The sequence below is a fragment of the Crotalus tigris genome, unplaced genomic scaffold (genome assembly GCF_016545835.1).
Source record: "Crotalus tigris isolate CLP2741 ecotype Arizona unplaced genomic scaffold, ASM1654583v1 scf7180000018636.906410, whole genome shotgun sequence".
Lineage (NCBI taxonomy): Eukaryota > Metazoa > Chordata > Lepidosauria > Squamata > Viperidae > Crotalus > Crotalus tigris.
In genome coordinates, this window is record NW_024097116.1 from 664,530 (window position 1) to 683,844 (window position 19,315).

Below are 19,315 nucleotides of genomic sequence, written 5' to 3' on the forward strand. Positions count from 1 at the left end.
TCTTTTCTTTTACTTTTCTAGCTTACAGCCTTTTAAGAAACAGCAAACAAAATTGTACACATAACTTCATAATTTGTAAAAAGGGAGTAAATATCTTATTTTTTAAAATCCCATCCTAAGTATCCCCAATTGGGAATTCATGTTTTTTTCATCCATGCTATACCTGGATTTTATCTGCCAATTGTAGAACTCCTCATAAGTCGCTGCTAATGTAGTTCCTTTTCTGTGTATATGTGAAACTAGTTTTTTGCTCTTGTATGCATTTTACACTTTACTGAATCATTTTTGTTTTATTGCTATTCTATGCTTATGTCTAGAAATCCAAAAGAACAATAAACTCATTATTATTATGGCTATCACAAACCGAACTTCTCCTGAAACCACTTGGCCTTCATGTACAGCTTTTCTGCCACACTTCAAAGGAACCGCATCACACCCGGATAGCTACATGAAACTTTTTCCACTTTTTTTTTTTTTTTAGCCTCTTGGAGGAAGTCCTGCCTATATAAATCATTAAAACTCAACATTCTCAATGGTGAAAAAAATGATATCATAAAATATATTGTAACATTGAACAATGTGTGATTTATTTTGGCACTGCAACAAAAATTCTATTGGAACTAAGATTCTATCTTGCTTTTGATAACAGTAGAAGTGTGTCAGTTTGGAATTTTGACTTTAGGTGAAACGAAATAGCCTGTGTAGTTCTGACTATTATTGAGGTTTGGGATAAACCTTGCTACTATAGTTTAAAAGGTAAACTAACATGATTAGCTATTTAATCTGTGTAAAAAATTATATGATGTACGTTTAGATTTCTAAATTAGTGATACAATAAAAGCACGTGCATGCTTTTCAGTTTCTAAGAACTATTATCAAAGTTATGTTTATTATATTTGAAGTATTCTTGCATATTACAACTTTTAAGAGAGTTTGGAAATAATCTTCAAATTAGATCCTCATGTGCAGATAGTATTAGACTCTAATCTGTATAGATCTAATTTAAGCACTTAGCAGTTCTATTTTATGTCTAGTTTTTAATTACATAGATTTTTTCCTCATGCTTAACAGCTTCTTTTTCTTTTTATAATAAAAGCAATTGAAATTAGTATTTCAGTTCCTTGAGACTTTGAATGTGTGCCGATTTTATTTACAACAAATTATATTTAAATATTATTTTCATTTTTCTCCAAAAACTTTCCATAAAAAAGCTAGATTAAGGAAGCCACAAATAAAAGCCATGCTTACATGGTTCCTGGATGTATATTAGATTGCTAACAGCAATGACTCCTTCTGATACCAAAGACATTGTCTAGGAGGCAGTATTGCTACCTTGATTTATTTCCCTGATACTGAAATCAAAAGAAAGGCATATATATTTTTAACTGTAAAGCTTTTTATAACATACAAAATGAGATATGTACACAGTGAAAACATATGGGGAGGGAATTTCAATCCATAATTGATTAAATCTATATTTTTACTTTTCAAGAATCTATTTTAAAAATACAATTTTAAGAAAAATACATGATTTTGAAAGCTAAACCAATGCATTAAAATGGCAACCATAATTTTTCATGCTCAACAGCTTTAAAATAACTGAAGTCGAAGAAAATACAGATACATTAACTTTTCAATTGTTAAAAAGAATTTTTGGTAAAACGGTTGTATTAGTTTGTTATAGCAAACAGACACCATAAAGGTCAACTATATTATAAATTTTGTGCACTGCAGTTCACTTCATGCAATGAATTGAATATTAAAACTCTCTCTTGGTCTTTCTCTACACACACATACACACAGAATAGCAAATACTGCAATAAAAAATCATTAGAGAAATTATAGTTTTTTCTACAATGGCTGTGCATGTCTTAAAAATGATTAAGAATAAGTCGTTTTTGATCTCAGGTAACCACAGCACTTTTCTACTGTTCATTAAAAGCAGCTGCTTCTTTTTTCATGTTTTTGACCAAATCTGAATAAAGATATAGCTCTTTTAAAAGTGTGATAATGGACCTTGGTCTCCATTTTGTAATTAAATAAAAATAGAACTACTTTCATTTAGATGATTTTAAAATCTAAATTAGTTAACTAAATACTGTTCATATACTTTCATGTATCCAGCAATTTTTGTTTTTTGTCATACAGAAGAATGCTAGGATCCTTGACACTTGTCACAATCTCTACTCTATTTCATTTCTCTTCCACTCTCTCCATACATACACACACACACACACACACACACACCCCTATTTCAACATACCTCATTCATTTAATGAAATAGACAACAGCTTATATAATACTGTTAGCCCTCAAGAGCCTAACAGCTCAAGACTAACGAAATATCATATTTCATAGATACGATCATTAATGTTCATTATTTGAAATGTTCTGTACAGAAGGAGCTGAATCAAGACCTAGTAACGTTCCAAGATAACTTTGTTCTCTAGGATCCAATATTTGTTCAGGTTTAACTGGATGAACTATATTTGCTGGTTGTGGAGTAAGAGTATATTTTTCAAGAAATTCCAGATCTGTTGTTTGCTGATAATCTGTTGGAGGGGGTTGTGAAGGAAGAATTGAGTGAGATGAAGGTGTAACAGGAGGCTGTTGTTGTACAAGATCAGACTGAGTTTCACGCATTCGAACAGATATCAGTGTCACTGGCACACATGTATCTGATGGTACATTCTGTAGCATTGCCTTGGTGTCCACTTGAAAAGTTGTGTTCTGATCCACAAATGGTTTAGAATCACCTTGAAAAGCCTTATCATCTGATGTGTATTGAGCTGGTAATGACACATTTTTTTCATCTGACAATGGGTTTTGCATTTCTTCTGCAGACTTCCCTCCATGTACATGATCAGTATGGTATTTTAATTTATCCTTTCGTTTAAATGTTGAATTGCAGTATTGACAGTTGAAAGGGCGAGCATCTGAATGAATAACCATGTGTTTAGTTAATGTCTTCTTAATCCTGAAGGACTGGTTACAAATTGGGCATTTGTATGGTTTCTCACCTGCATTAAAAAGCCAATATTAATAAAATAAATGTGCTGCCTTTCATATCCATATCTACCATTTTTAATCTTTCTGATATACCAAAAGATTTTGTCAAGTAATTTCTATAGAATACAGAACATCTGACAGATGCCTGAGGGAAAAAAACCCACAAAAGTCATTTTATTGTTTACTATCATTTCATTTTTTAAAAAATACATAATTAATTTTAAGAATACAGAAAACCTTCCATTTACACCAAACTTTGTTTCAGGTTAGAACAAAGCATAGGCATATGCAAAGCTGATATACAATACCATTAAAGACACTCTGTGACTTGTAATACATTCAGACTAGCTGATTAACTTTGCCAGCCTTGGATCAAAAATATGCAGAGCTACTTAGGTTAACAGAAAGCATTGTCTGGCATGGGGAGGAGAGGATGGGTAGGTAGTGAGGTCTTAATTTTATAGTTTTGCTTCAAGAAGATTTTTTTCCTCAAAACTTCATCAAATCAAACATAACTCTTTAATATTCACACCTCAATAATCACAATTCATTAGTTTTGTTAGTGTTTTGGAAACTGTGTTTGACTGTTTTGTGTCCTTGCATTAGGGTGATGAATGGGAAATCAAACTAGCTTCTTGTCTTAATGATGAAAGAAGGGGTAGAAATTCATGCTAAATAGTATCAGCCATTCAACTTGCAGAAATGTTGGCCCAAAACCCTGTTTTAAAACATTTTGGCAACATTCTTAATGAAAGTATTGGATTAGAGAAAAATATTTAGTTAACTGGGGAACCTTGAAATATAGCATAAAGCTGGGAAAGGAATTGGGATAGTTTAAGAACCCAAGAGATTCTTTAGCAGTTTACCTGAATGTGTCCTAAAATGCATTTCTAAACTTGATTTCCCTTTAAAAACTTTCTTGCAGACTTCACATTGATGAAATGTTGCTTTGTACCTTCAAAGAAAAGCAAGTAAGTGGAATATATTAGAAAATATATATACTTTTTAACCAAGGAATGTTTTCAGGCTTACACGAACTAAATTACTATTACAGGCTTATTCTTAATTTTCCCCCTATTTTTAAATTGTTTCTGTAGAAATATATGTGCATTTAATTGTTTGCTTGTAGACAATTAATTTGTACTTAATTTTGTTGTGAGTTATACAATGACAATAAAGATATTCTATTCTATTCTAATTTCAATACTATCAGAAAAAGTGGTAACGCAAATAAATATGTAACCCATCAAGAAATTCAATTCTATCCAGTGATGGGGCTAGAATCACGATAGCCAATTGTTAAATTTTGGGCAAATTTGTGAGTCAATTTTAAGGCAGAGCAGAGACATATGTATTAACCAGATTTCAATAACTAGCAGCATGGTGGCAGCAATGGAGCTGACAGAGCTGGTCCTTAAACATTTACTAGTGTATCACTGGTTCTATCTCTTGTAAATGGGACATTTTAAAAAAAGAAAAAGACCGTTAATGATGCTGTGATTCTATGTACTGTATATAACACAGCCGAGGAGTAAACCACTGTTATGTTTTGTATTTTTCACTTTTCTGAAATGATATAGGGTTTCCTGCTTGAACAGGGGGTTGGACTAAAAAACCTCCAAGTTTACTCATATATAGGGTTGTAATGTAAACATTCATATTCTCCAGAATGGATAAAGGATTACTGCAAAATCCAGCTATTTTATGCTGGTTTAGGAACTTCATGACTCAAAGGCTATCTATCAGAACAGTTGGAGAAGAATGATTTAATACATTGTAAAAAGTGATGGCTATTGCTGGTCTACGACTGTAATAAAGTTTATTATTAAAGGTTGGAGAAGAATGAGAGTTATTATTAATTAAATATTCAAGCACATTTTCTATATCTTATTTTTCTTGGCCTTGTTGTTTTCAATTTCATGTCCCCTTTCAACTAATTCGGGATAAAAGTTCATACATGTAAAGCAGAAAACCCCATAGAAAATCAGATAAGGCATTGAGATCCATAAACTTCTATGTTTACTTCTCACCGTTCTCAAGAAACGTCATGTATTATTGAAACCTTTGCTCCAATGATGTTTTCCCTGACTTGAAATGCCCCACCTGTAGGTATGAATATTTTGCTTTATATGTGATATCTAAATTATATTTTCATACTTTTTATAATAATTGAAAATTGTATCTTATCATACCATAACACTATATTTCTTCCACATTAATATTCAAGGGGGAAAAAGAATGTGTTCATTTAAGACTATTTTTGGTTCAATCAAACCCTGATTTAACAAGAACCTGACCCTGGTTCTATTTGATGTATACAAATCAATCTAACATAACCTCAGATGTTATACATGTTTCAACATTTTATCAATATTGAATATATTTCAATATTAAACTTACTTTTGCCACACTTTTTCTCCTAGATGAACACTTTTATAATGAACAGTGAGATGATCTCTTCGGCCAAAGCATTTTCCACATTCCTCACACTGATGGGCTTTCTCTCCTAAGGTGAAGTAACAATACATTCTGAATTAAATTAATAAAAGTTCCAGGAAGCATCCCAAAAAATGCCAGAGGCATCCAACTATTTCTGATTTTGGACCGGTCATTTCTCTCTCTATCTAACCCACCTACAGGGTTATTGTGGAGAAAATAAGAGGAGGGAATATTATGTAAGTCACCTTGGGTTGTATAAAATAAAGACAGGCTATAAATAAAATAAATAAATTAGGGATCAGTGTCCTGGCTCATCAGTATGTGATAATGTCATCAAGACTGGGAGCAGGGGGGAAAAGTAAGATTTGTCAGATAATATACTAATATATAAACTGCTGATATGCTTAACATGTCTTTTAAAATTAAATTATTATCCTGAAGATGTGAGGGGAGAGATGGAATTAAGATTACTGTGACCTGGTTCCACACTAATTTCACCACTGGTCTACATTCTGTGACCCTTGGGCTACTGAAAAAAACAATTGTTAAATGTTGTTCTAGTCTACCTCAGTGCTTTCCATGAGTAGGAGCCTTTTCATGCATGAAATATCTGTTCTGCAAATAACAGTTTGGCCACATATGTTGTCATACATCCTCTTCATCTCTAACCAGTGATGATGAAAACAGATATCCTTTTAGCAGTCCATTATTTTGTAAAATATAAACAAACACTATGTTCCTGGATTCTTTGATTGAGATAGGTAATGTCAATGCCACTCCTTACCTGAATGTATCTTTTTGTGTTTTGTAAGGTGATCATGGCGAATAAATGTTTTTCCACATTCTTCACATTCATATCTCTTATCATCATGGTGGACTCGCAGATGAAGCCAGTATTAACAGGAATACAAGATTAGCATCTGCATGCTTAATGTACCATATTCAAATTTGAAAATGTAATTAGTATGACTTACACTAAAGTTATATAACTTATATTAAGTATAATTTAAATGTGAAAAACTAAATTAGTATAACTCAAAATGACACCATCTATTCTGAGAGATGGTTGTACTATTTCTTGGTATGTACTGTATGGCCCTACTGATTTTATTAAGTCCAAATAAGTTTTGAATTTTTGGAAAAAAATGGGTCATGGAATCTAGTTGTCTTGTTTCTAAGTAGATGGGTAAAAATTTATATTTAATTTTGTACCAGTCTACTTGGAAATATGACAATTCAGATGAGCAAACTTTGCTAAAGATTGTTTATTGATAGGCCATTTTTGCTAAAATCTAAAAATAAATTCCATAGAGATTTCTTTTATTTTAGTAATTTATACTGAATTTTAATTCTATTCTTTAATAACAAACCAGCTATAAATAATATAACATTTCAGAGTCATTTCAGAGTATAACTGATTGTGGCACAACAGTATAGAATGTGTTACCTATAGGAGCTTCCATGACGAAAACTCTGTCCACAAATGCTACACAGATGTGGTTTTTCTCCACTGTGAATTCTCAAATGCTCTTTTAAAGTTGTTCTGTAAGGAAGAAATTCAGATATAAGAAGGAAATTATTTTCTAATCCTTTTACAATAATGCAATAATTCATTTCATTGTAGTGCATTAAAAATGGCCACATTTCAACTTTCTGCAAAGTGTAACTGACATCAGTTGATAATGGACAAACGGTTACCAGATACTGGCAATCAACTGCCAATGATCACTGACAGCTGGGGCTGGCTTTTTTGGGAAATACATGTATGGTTTTGTCATTTCTGCCAGCATAGCATGTACTATACATCCACAGTCTTTGGAGTCTCTGTAGAAGTGTATGTGTTAGTGAAGATAAGTATTTTTATAATTTTTTTTATTAAAGTTATAAAATTCTGTCATTTTATTTGCTGTATAGATTAAATTTTAATTTTAAAAACTAATCTGTTGTTATTTAATCCCATTCCTAATAAAATCACTGTTCGTATTCATAGGAGTAACTGAGGAACATGACCTTATTTATCATTTTAAGTCACACCGAGTCACAAAATTGAGAATTCTGCTATAATACATAGTTATGTGAACACACAGCATATAAAATAAACTTAGTAAGTAAGTGTGCCAATAGCACATAAAATGTCTGACAAGAGGAAGAATCTGAAAAAGGATGTTTAACACATTGATCAAAGGGTATGCCCATGTCCATCCATATCCTTGATTACAGTTACTGGGAATCAAGCCTATGCTGATATGCAGTCTTTATTTGGGTTGTGTTTCTTAGCCTTTCTTAGTATGTACTAATAGTCAAGTCTCAAATGCCTATCTTTATTAAGCGGGCATAATAAAGGAGAAAATGATGATTTAGATAACACTTCCCAAAATAAAATGCATCTTTCTTCAGGATAATTCTGCAGTTGTATAATCCCAGAAGCGGATGCTGACATATTAATGAGTGTCTTCTGAATTGCAAAGCACTCTTTCTTTTTTAATTCAAAGTGCTGTACAACCGCAGGAAAAAAACAAAACAAAAATTCACTGATATAAAAATGGAGAGCTAGTTTGGGGTAGTAGTTAAAGTGCTGGATTAGAAACAGGGAGATCCTGAATTCTACTCTTCCCTTAGGCACAGACATTGGCTGGGTGATTTTAGGCAGTCTTTCTTTTTAGCCCAAAGGTTGTTGTGAGGATCGTAGGAGGAAGGGGCATAATGCATTCTGCCTTGAGTTATACCAAATAAACAAGCTATGTACATCGAGTAAAAACATACACCTCAAATCTTAAAATTCAATGGAGTTTCCCTTGGCTCAGTAGATACAAATGCTGGTTGATGAGTAAAGAAAGATTTGAGAAGTAAATGGAATGGAATATTCTGAGAAACATATAAGTACTGATGAGCATCAACAGGAGCTCCCCATATACAATTATGTTGTTCAACTGCCTTTACATTATTTTCTTTAAATAATGGTAAATTCATGGATCTGCTTTTTATTTAATTTATATAAAACACAGCATGTGTATTAAGCATACCTTTCTCTAACTGATTTTCCACAAATAAAGCAAGTCCATTTTCTCTTTCCTCCATGAGTACATTCAATATGGCGCTTCAGATTTCCAGTATCATTAAATTGACGACCACAAATATCACATGGAAAAGGTCCTAAAAAGTAACAGGGATTCAATTTTACATTTATGCAACTTGAGCAAGCAATTTGAATTATTAATAAATACATATTTTGGAATACAAAAATACAAAACTGAACAAAATACTTTATTATGAAAAACTTAACCACAAGCACATTAATCTTCCATTTTTAAACAGTTTATTATTTCTTACCCAGGTGTTGTTATTGGTAATTCTGACACAATAAATTAAATTTACCAAAAAGGAAGATACTTTGTACAGCTTTGTATTTTTTGCATTCTCTTCTTTTTGTAAAACTTAAACACAATCACATTGATATTGCATTTTTATGGATAACTTGGCAAGCCATTAAATTATGGGGTCACAACTACAAATAGTGACTCCCTTGACCAGTTTATCTATGAATTGTCTGCCATGTGATTGTTTTCTGTACTTTTGCCAATATCTAAAAATCTAGGTCTGACATAGCCAAAGAGAGCTGATCTGCCCCTAAGTTTTTAAAACTTGATTGTATGATTCAAATAATCATTTAGCATTGTATTAACAAAAAACAGCCAAGCTGCATCTTGAACTCTTCTTGGAGTTCAAGAGAAAGCAACTGTTTTCAACAGATGTTTATTAAGTGAACAATTTCCCTCAAAATGTACCAAATTACCAATAGTGACTTGCAGAAAAGAAATGCCAGATTGCAGATGGCTCTTGAAAAACACAGCCATGATTTATCCTTATAAAATACAAAAGTAGAAATATAATAGCTATTCATGAACTGGGCAACTGGCCATTTTCTTAACTATTATTTGAAAAACCAGGGGAAACAACCCTTATGCTTCATACTGCAAATCCCACATTCTCTAATTCAATTCTGCTTCATTTTCTAAGGGCCAGTAGATTTACCAAATTGCAGAATGCATGATGGTAATTTCCAATATCTTTTGTCTTAAAAGAGCTTATACTTTCCTTTACAGAATACCATTCTTAAAACAGGTATTTCTAGTACCATGATGAAGGGATAGGTGTAAGACTATTAAAATAAAGAAGAAACTGGAAATGGTTATTTCCTCTTCTGTAGCTCTGTGAATCCAAGCAAATCTGTATCCATGTCAACATCACAACCACAGCTTTTAAAGCTCAAAAAACAAGGAGAGGGAAAAAGTGCTAGGAAGTGTAGTTATATCTTCCAGGCTACATGTATTGAAGAAGCCCAATAACCTAAGTCCTTACTTGTTGTTGTTTTTTATATTAGAGGTACTTCAAAAAATAAATGTCATCTAATCTTTCTATTTCAATTATAGTACAGTTGTACTGATAGATTAAATACAATTGCAGCAATTTTTTTCCTAATAGATTTTAATGACAAAACCGACACAAAAAATCTTCATGTTCTTTTATTTGTCTAATTATTCAGTAAATGCACAAATTGTTACCTGCAACTGAACAAACAATGAAATATAAACTGGTCAATGTCTCATATGTTACTTTAGTTCTCAGCAATAAAGGAAATGGTTTAGGAGAAAAATTTTAATCATTTCTGTTCAAAGGTGATGAGTCTAAAACTTTACTGTTTCCAAGAAAACGGGGAAAATATGTGATATAGTAAGCTCCAAAGGTTTAGTAGCTCACAAAGGTACACATTTTTTTTTTTTAACCAAACAGGCTGTGACCTTGATAACTTTCCCCACCTCTCTTCTGTTGTTGGGCTTTTATTTTTTGCATTTTTCAGAATTCATTGAAAAATAGTTTTTGTAATTTGTGTTAAAAATTGAATAATTGGTCAGGTTAATGGAAAATTGGCCTTCCACCAACTTCAGAATGAAGTGGTGAAATCAAATAGTGGAGGATGGGGAAAAGACCCTGAGAGCTGCAAAATATAAACTGTAAATCCCTAACTATAATTAGATTAACTACATTTTTTTTCAAACAGCCTCTGAATAAGGATTCATTTAATTTGTCCAAAAATTGAACCTCATTTTCAAGCAGTTTAAAGAACTGTTCAAACACTGTGTTTCTAAACATATTCGAGAATTTCAAAATTGGTATACAGAATTCATTCAGCTAATCAATTGAAAACATATATGCACTGAATATTTTCTTACCTAAATGGAATTTTTCTTGATGCTTTAATCTTGTAAAGCGGGATTTAAAATGTTCTTCACAATAGGTACATTTGAAAGGCTTATTCTGAGTGTGAAGAATTCTGTGTTCTTCCAAGTGAGGTCTTCGTGTGAAAGACTTATTGCAAATCTGTAGCAACAACATGTAATGATTAAGTAAAATATGATACACAACATTGAGCTTCCTGAAGAAAGTCAAGTTATCTGTGAAAATATATACATAAACCCAATCTTATCGCTCAAAGGAATGTATTATAAATAAACATATTGCAATTTACATTTGCAAATAAGCTGAGAATTTTAGGTGCCAAAATGTACCAAAAAATTGGGTTTGGCTTATGCGGATTGGCTTATGATGGATTTTTCATAATCTTTTGGTTCAAAATTTGAGGGTTGGCTTAGCTTCTCATAGGTATATATGTGAATATATAGGATAGCTTTCTGAAAATGATTGTACTATGCAATTGCATAGTTATGGTATATTTGCTTCTCTGTTAATTCTGTTAATTTCAAGTTTTATTACAACTTTAGCATATATGGTGATTTACTCAATGTTGATTGCTACATACTATTTTCTCCACTAAAGTTACCTTATCAAACTATTGACCAAAAGGATCATGCATCAATAATCCATGAAGTCATACTGTAGTACTTTTTATTTTTATTATCTTTTATTATTAACCCAACTGCACCATGCACTATTTACACACTAAAGCACATAATGTAGGATTTCCCATTTATACCTAAAATTATGATTTAGTAACTTTAGCATAAATTGTTTTAGGCACTAATCACTTATCAGGTCAATGTACTAAAATAACATCTGCACATTACTCTCACAGCATAAAAGCAGCAACATAACCAAGAGAATGAAACAAAGCTTTTGTCCATGCTCTGGAATTTCAGAGATTCCTCTACTGCAGCTCCTTGAGGAACATTCTAAAATAATGTACAATCATTCTAAGTGCAGTTAAAACAGCAAATTCAAAAACTCCAGTAAATAAATGCATAGCCTCTGATCTGGATTCAAGTCACAGATTTAAAAAATAAATCAGAAGTATCAAATAATTTCAGTGAAACCAAAATCACATTTACCTCACATTTCCATCCTTCGCTTTTTTTCTTCCTGGTAGACAGAAACTCTTGTACATTTTCAGGATGAAATCTGAGGGGGAAATCTACTAAGAAATTATTTATTTAATAAATATAACACAAGCAAATCACTATTTTGCATTTTGTTGCTGCTTGCTGGCCTAATTTTATATTACTAAAAAGAAATATTATTAGTATTGCATATAAAAAAAGCAAAATATTTGAAGTTTCTTAATCTACATACCCATTTGAAAAGTTATGTAGATAACCCAAGCTAAACTTTCCAATTTGACATCAGCACAAATGTTAACTGTTTTTTAATATGCTTTTATTCATCCTCTTTAAGCATTTTTGTCCCAATTTACTTAAACCATCTTTCAATATTCACCAAATAGAACAGCAGAACATATTAGTATCTCACTTCTCATATGTACATATTTGGTGGAACGCATACACCCTGATTTGATTCAAGGTGACTTATACTGCTTTATAAATATCCACAATTTACCTAGCCTGGGGTCATCTAGATTTTCATTCTCTCCAGGCAGGGCATACTAGGAAAGGCTGATTTATGTTATGCATACTTTTAATATCCTACACATTTAAAATAAGTTGCCGTTGTATTTAACTGGACTATTGTTTATATCTAATTTCTTGTGGCATACTTTTATAATTTTATAATAAAAGGAAATCAAATGATCATTCTATATTACCCAAAATGCAGTATGATTCAACGATACTTGCCTTTTTACATGCTTTATCAGGGTCTTTTTGGTGGCATGTAGTTTGTTACAATATGAACATTTGTGTTCCTTTTTATGAAATTCCATTTCACTGTTGTGTTTTTTTCTGTGTACTATTAAGTTAGATTTGGTTGAATAACGCTGCTGGCAAATATCACACTCAAAAGGCTTTTCACCTGTATGTACTCGAGCATGGCTTTCAAATTTTCCTACAAAATAAAAGATATATATTTTAAAATGAGAAACAGCTCAAAAATATTAACCTCTATTATCATAATAGTGTGTTCTGTGTGAAGTCTTTAGAAAGTTTTAACACAAATTATTTTATAATGTATTATTTTTTAAAGAAGTCTTTCTGATTATTTTGCTGGAACATCACCTTTTTTTATGTAGCAGAACTAACAAATGATAGCAATGTGATGGTATATAATTGCCATCCCACTGTATCAATTAACACTAGCTCTCAATCTATACAAAAGATACTTATACAAAGGGCTGGAATACACAGTAAGTTGTGCAGAAACACATTTATTTTCACCTTTAGCAGTAGAACAGTTGTCTTAAACAAGTTGCTAAAGAATGGCTGGGATTCTTTTTCTTACTATAATCTTACACGTTATTATCAATTTCTATTCCTATCGTCCTGGAGCACAAAGCAACTATGAATTAAACATCATTATCTGAATATGATTCTATAAACATGTCTAGAACTATACTAAGAGTTACTTAACTTTAAATAAACTAAGATTTCAAACCCATACAATATGATAAACCAATGCAACTTTATTTTTATCTTCAATTGTTCAGATGTTTTGATCATCCATAGGAGAATGCAGGTTAGTTAATCTTAAATAAACTAGTATCTTCATGTAGGTGTTTACACTTGATATTATCAGTTACATGAATTTTGGCAGCCATAAAAGACATCTTCAAACGATTTCATGTAATTTTATTGTTCAAAATGTTTTTAATTGTAGTATATTTTTTTGAATTGTTAAATTGCCCAGTGTTATTGAGATGGGCAGTTATAATAATATATATATATATATAAACAAAATAAACTTTCAATAGAACTGCAAGCCTAGAATTGCATATTGGGCAAAAGGGTATCCAAAATCAGGGCTAAACTTTTGCTTCTCTAAGAAATAGCTACTATGCTATTGATAAAGTAATAAATTGATAGGAAGTTAGTACACACCAGTTGAGGAGCAATAATTTAAAGAGCAGGCCAATAATCTGTAGGCTCTCCAGATGCAGCTGAATTGTAGCTCCCAATAATCTCACATAGTACAACCCATGGCAATGGATAAATTCTACAATTCAGTAGTACAACAGACAAAATTTTCTACAGCTAAATGCTACCAAACATGTGCAAACCTGCTGCAATGTTTGAAATGAGCTATATGCATCTTTCATTGCATGGAATTTATATACCAGTGAAGCAAATTAGTTGTTTATTGAATGAGTATTAGGTTTTACAATGTGTAGAATTTAGTATTGCTTATGTATATATCACAACGCTAATATATTTTCACAACTGTAGGGACTCATTCCTACATTGATTGAAGGCCTGAACAACACAGATAGAGTTTGAGTGGAGATGAAGCATTTGAATGGGGGGGGGGGGAAGAGAGCGGGAGGACATTTTGTCTATATTTCTGAGGTCTCCCTAATTTAACATTACTTATTAATCTGAATACTGTTTGCCTGCAATTTTGGTGAATGTTTGAGCGCATGCAGTGTTCTTTAAATCCAGTTGCAGGGAGATTCAAAATAAGATAACAGTTAATGTAACAAGTATAGCAGAGTAGATACCTTACAGTTCATTTTTATTGTACAATAAACTTGTTAAGTGAAGTGATTGCTCTATTAGACCTATAGTTAAATTAGGTCAAGACAACTGTACAGATATCGACATCAAATAATTTAGCTTCTCAGGCTATGACTGTTTTATCTTATTTCAGCAGCTAGGAGTTTTTCTAATCAGCTTTCTTGAGCATTTGAAAAAATCACTCTTACAAAACAGGAAAAGCCATAAAAAAAATCTAACGTCTTCCAAATAGCAATCTCAACTGATAGAGAGCTTGCTGGGTCTTCCTCAGCTCAATGAACTGCAGCATTGTTGCTGTGGGTAAAATAGGAAGGAGCTGCCTTGAATGGTACAAACAGAGAGATTGTGTCAGCTTCTATTAATTTAAGGATTCAGTGAAGGATTAATTTTTACAAGGGATGCCTAAAGTTTTGCATGTACTGTAAAGTGCACTATGGATACACTTAAGATCTAAAGAATAATCACAATTCTATAACATTGAGTCTGGCCTTAGATATTAACCTAAGATTGAAAATGACTTTTTGATTGCTTTTAAACCCATCACAGCCACCCTGCAAAGGTAAAAGACAAAACATATTCTGATTTACCTGGTCGATCAAATATTTTATCACACTTAGGACACTGCAAACATTTTTTGCTGCTGTTCTGAAGAATAGATGGAATACATGTGGAATGATTATCTTCAGAAATATTTCCAGCTGGACTATCTGATTCATGGACCTCTCCACCACATTCTTTTTCACTGTGCTGTTCAGACTCTGTATCATCTCCCAAAGAGTCCTCTTCCTGCTCCTCAGTATTGTATTCACTTCCACTGTCCTCAGATTCATTGCTCTCTTTACTAGGAGCAATTGTATCTAAATTGGTATCTGATGCATTGCCACTTTCATTGTCACTCTGATCAAACTTGGCTGGGCATTTACGATTTCGCACTGATCGTCTGGTAGAAATCACTGACTTCTCAACCATTTTTAGCCCATGTTCTTTTTCCCACGTAGCAGATTTGTGTGCTTTGGACAAATGATTTTCTAATGATTTCTTATAACAAAAATTACGATTGCACAAGGTGCACTGGTGACTGTTGGCTATTTTAGGAGTTTGTTCAGTTGTCTTTTCTACCCGAGATGGTTTTTTTGTTTTCTCTTCAGATGGTGAAATGGAAACATTTTCGCTATTTAGCAATTTAACTGCATCAATAATATCTAAAAATTTTGCTGCTTCTAAAACTAAAGGTATTTCATTTTTATTTAAAAAAAACTGTGATGTGTAAAGAAACTCAAGCAGATGACGGAAAACTGAATGTGTTACATGATCCAAGGTAATAACATTTGTATTTGGATTTTTGCTCAAATAAGCATGAAAGTAACTGCTCCCAACAGCAACTACTACTTTATGGGAGCTAAATTCTTTTCCATCAACAATTATAAGAAGATCACAAAAAGACGGCTGCTTCTGTCGATCATCATTTAAATATTTAAGTAGATTTTTATTATATTGCAAAGAAGTTAAAAGCTTTCTTTGATCAGGCGGCAGAGAAAGTTCTTTGGAATATATGAATTGGCCTGCTGTAACTATTTCTGCAGAATCAACATGAGCTTCCTGTTCAGAATCTGTTACAGGAATCTTATCAGTTTGTTCCCTTCGGTGACCAAGATGTATTTTGTGATCTACATTTACATTAAGTCTTCTTCTCTTCTTCATTGCAATTGTGCCACGTTAAAATCAGAACTGTTATAAATAAGCCAAACTTTTCCAAACAAATAGTTGCTTCAGTGATACTTGAAGTTATAACCTGCAAATGGATCAAATAATTTTCTTTAAAACCAATGAAAAAACTAGATTAATTCAGGGTTTTTTTTAAACACCAGTTAATTTATTTCCACATTTGATGAGGTCCTAAGAATTCGCATCCACCCTCTTTTTCTAGAAAGGAAAATTTCATTTTGAATTGATACCAAAATATTCTACAAGTCACACACAGATTATCAAATTGTGAATAGTACTTATTCCTTTACTTGTCAGCAGAAGCAATAGGAAAAATAACTAGGCACCAGGTCAACTGACAGAACCAGTTTTTCAGGCTCTTATGGAAGATCAAAAGGATGAGTGCAGATCACACTTGGAGTGTATGATGTTCTAAAGGGCAGGAGCCACAGCAGAAAGGCTCTTCTACTACACCTCATCAGCTGAAAATCCTTGACTAGTGGGGTCCACAGCCTGCCTGCTCTATTGGTATGGGTGGGGCAAGCCAATCCCATTGGGTAAGATGGTTCTTTAGATAACTTGGGCCTAGCCATTAAGAGCTTTAAAGATGATAACTAACATGTTAAGTTGTACCTGGAAGCAAACCGGCAGCCAATGTTACACTGGAACAGCAATGTAACATGAGCCACCTTAGGGGCCCCAAGAACTGCCCGTAGTACTGCATTCTGCACTAATTGTAGCTTCCAAATATTCTTCAAGGGTAGCCCCAGGTGGAGAGCATTGCAATAGTCCATGCATGAAATGACCAGGGCTTGAATGCACAAAAATATTTTTATTTATCAACTATAGTATAAATGATCACTTAAAAAGCACTCATCTCTAATGCAGTCACTCACTGATCTCTTTGAGTAGTTATAAAGTTAAAGACAGTTACAAATTAGTATATGACTTAACTCTAATCCTTTTTCTTGTGCTTAAAAATTAACATATGCAAGCCTATAAAATGCATGGATTTCCTACCAAGATAGAAAGTAAGAGAGCTAATAAGCAGTAAGTGTGAATAGTATCACATATCTTACTAAACTATGGCTTAATACAGTATATTAAATAACAATTAGTGGATTTACACATGGCTCATCAAACAAATCAACCCAGACTTCTCCCTTGAGGCACAAATGACTAGAGTCAAATTATTCTATTTTGTATACATTACATGAAGATCTAGCTCTCTGGAGAAGACTCTAATGCTCGGAAAGATGGAAGGAAAAAGAAGATAACCAACAGCAACATGGATGAACTCAGTTGAAATGGCAATGAGTGCACACTTGGAAAACACTTGTTAGGAACAGATCATGGATAAAATCTGTATGTTTGTTAAGAGTGCAATGATTTGATAGCATATAATAATAATAATAATAATATCAAAGTAATAACTAGGATTTACAAACAAGGGCTGCATTTGCACAACCTAGAAGCCAGGACCAAAGAAACTAAGTTATAATTTAGTATGTCACGTGAACCAACATTTGATTAGCCTTTCCTTATAAGGAAGGCTCTGTGTGTCAAAACAGCTGTTTCTTTTTCCAAGCTGCAATTGTTATCTCCTCCATTCAGGTTGTTTCTCTGTGTGGTACAACAGGAAAGATCTGGTTCACTGGATGCTGTCAACAGAAAACTCAAGATAGCAAGTGAAATGATAAATCTGCTCTTTCTACAACCAAGTCTAAATGCTATACAGCTGGTGAAAACAGGTAAATAGTTGGGAGAATGTGGTTGCTTTCGTTGCTTCTGTGATTTAAATCTTATCCAATCAAAAAGACAAGTATATTAGCCACCTCCCTCTTTTGCTTAAATCCTATTGATCTGGGAGAATAGCACCCAGATACCTGTTACCAAGACTGCTCAACTGTTATTATTAGCAGGCAATGAATGCCCCTCGCAGAACTGCTTTTTTTCCCCTTCTTCCGTGTTTTATCTGCTAACACATTTTGTCTGTTTGCATGATTCAGGAGCCATGACCTTAGCCACATAAAGGAATTGGAACATGTCGACCAGCATCCTCAGCCTAGATATTACCGGTGCTACTTTCCCTCCCATGCTTAAATGAGCAAGAGAAATGGGTTAAGTGGCCTAAACCAAGCAAAATCAGCATTATCTGCAAGTAGCTGCTCCTTTCAGTGGGTGATGGACATAACCACCGGCCCAATTGTCACATTAGAGCAAGAAGCATATCAGAGAGGACACAACTTTTATTACAGTCCTCTATGAAGCACCCTCGACAGAAAAAAAGGCAAGCAGGACTGTTTAAGTTTCATCCCTTCTGGGCCTAATCCTTCCTTCTATTGTGCTAGTAAGAGTTTGAGCAAGGTGGCGGCGGCAGGAGCCTACCGCATTTTGTTAGCCTGCATACCGATGCAAACAGGACTGAGATGGAAGTGGGGGGAACGGGCTTCAGGGTATTTCTACAAGGGGGAACCTTCTCCATCGCTGCTTCCCCGGCCTCTGCCTCAGGGTGGGCGGCAGAAGAAATTGCTATTGACGGCCAGGTACTTTTCCTTTCTTAACGAGGTAGTGACAGTGCCTTCTTCCCCGCCCCCCTTTAACAATGATCTGGCCTTTCAGGGATGATCCCACTAGGTCTAAACAAGATCAGAAGCGGCAAGCAAACGAAAGCCGAAGCCTCAGGCAGGTCGAACTGTCGCGCCCCTCTTCACCCCGACCGGGATGGCGAAAGTACAACTGCGCCCATCGGAAACCCCCTGAACCCCCCCTCTCCAGCCTCCAAGGAGGGAGGAGCCACTTACCCACCTTCCTCCCCTATCCGACCAAAGGGGCAAATAACGGTCCTAGGCGCGCGCTCTCGGAAAACACGCCTCTTCTCCATTTGCCGTCGCCGTCACCAGGCCGGCCTCCCCATTCCGAAAGACAACTGCCAAAAAAAAAAAAAAGAAAGAAAAGAAAAATACATCCCCCCCCTCATATAAGCCCCCTCAGTCGCGCCCCGTTAGTCCCCCCCAGGTTTCGCCATCACTTCCGGGTTCCAAGCGGGGGGGGGGAATAAAGCTAACGTCACTCAGACCTAGTTTGACAGGAAGCTGGGCAAGGTTTGTCGTTCCGGCTCTATGCACGTGGGTGGCAAAAAGGAGGCGGAGCAAGAGGAAAAGCGAGGGGTGCCGACTAGGCGGGGGGAGGTTTCGCTTTACCTCCGGCTCACAATGGGCATTTGCGGGATGTTCATTGCAAAACTG

The 19,315-nt window shown here is 34.1% G+C and overlaps 1 protein-coding gene across 4 annotated transcripts; it reads right to left on the minus strand.

Annotated features, from left to right (window-relative positions):
- Positions 1-1,125: 1,125 nt before the first annotated feature.
- On the minus strand, positions 1,126-19,165 carry ZBTB41 (zinc finger and BTB domain containing 41). 4 transcript variants are annotated; one of them, XM_039355211.1, is made up of 12 exons: positions 19,147-19,165; positions 18,876-18,996; positions 14,951-16,155; positions 12,534-12,741; positions 11,793-11,862; positions 10,680-10,827; positions 8,472-8,601; positions 6,896-6,991; positions 6,233-6,339; positions 5,410-5,515; positions 3,876-3,964; positions 1,126-3,020 (listed from the first exon to the last, which is right to left on the minus strand). In XM_039355211.1, exons 3-12 carry the CDS (start codon positions 16,062-16,064, stop codon positions 2,368-2,370), a joined length of 2,721 nt encoding a protein of 906 aa, XP_039211145.1. In that variant the 5' UTR covers positions 16,065-16,155; positions 18,876-18,996; positions 19,147-19,165; the 3' UTR covers positions 1,126-2,367. The 4 variants fall into 4 exon arrangements, with proteins under 4 accessions (XP_039211145.1, XP_039211146.1, XP_039211147.1 ...); XM_039355212.1 differs by lacking the exon at positions 19,147-19,165 and having other exon boundaries at positions 18,872-19,089; XM_039355213.1 differs by lacking the exons at positions 18,876-18,996; positions 19,147-19,165 and adding an exon at positions 18,478-18,801.
- Positions 19,166-19,315: the final 150 nt, after the last annotated feature.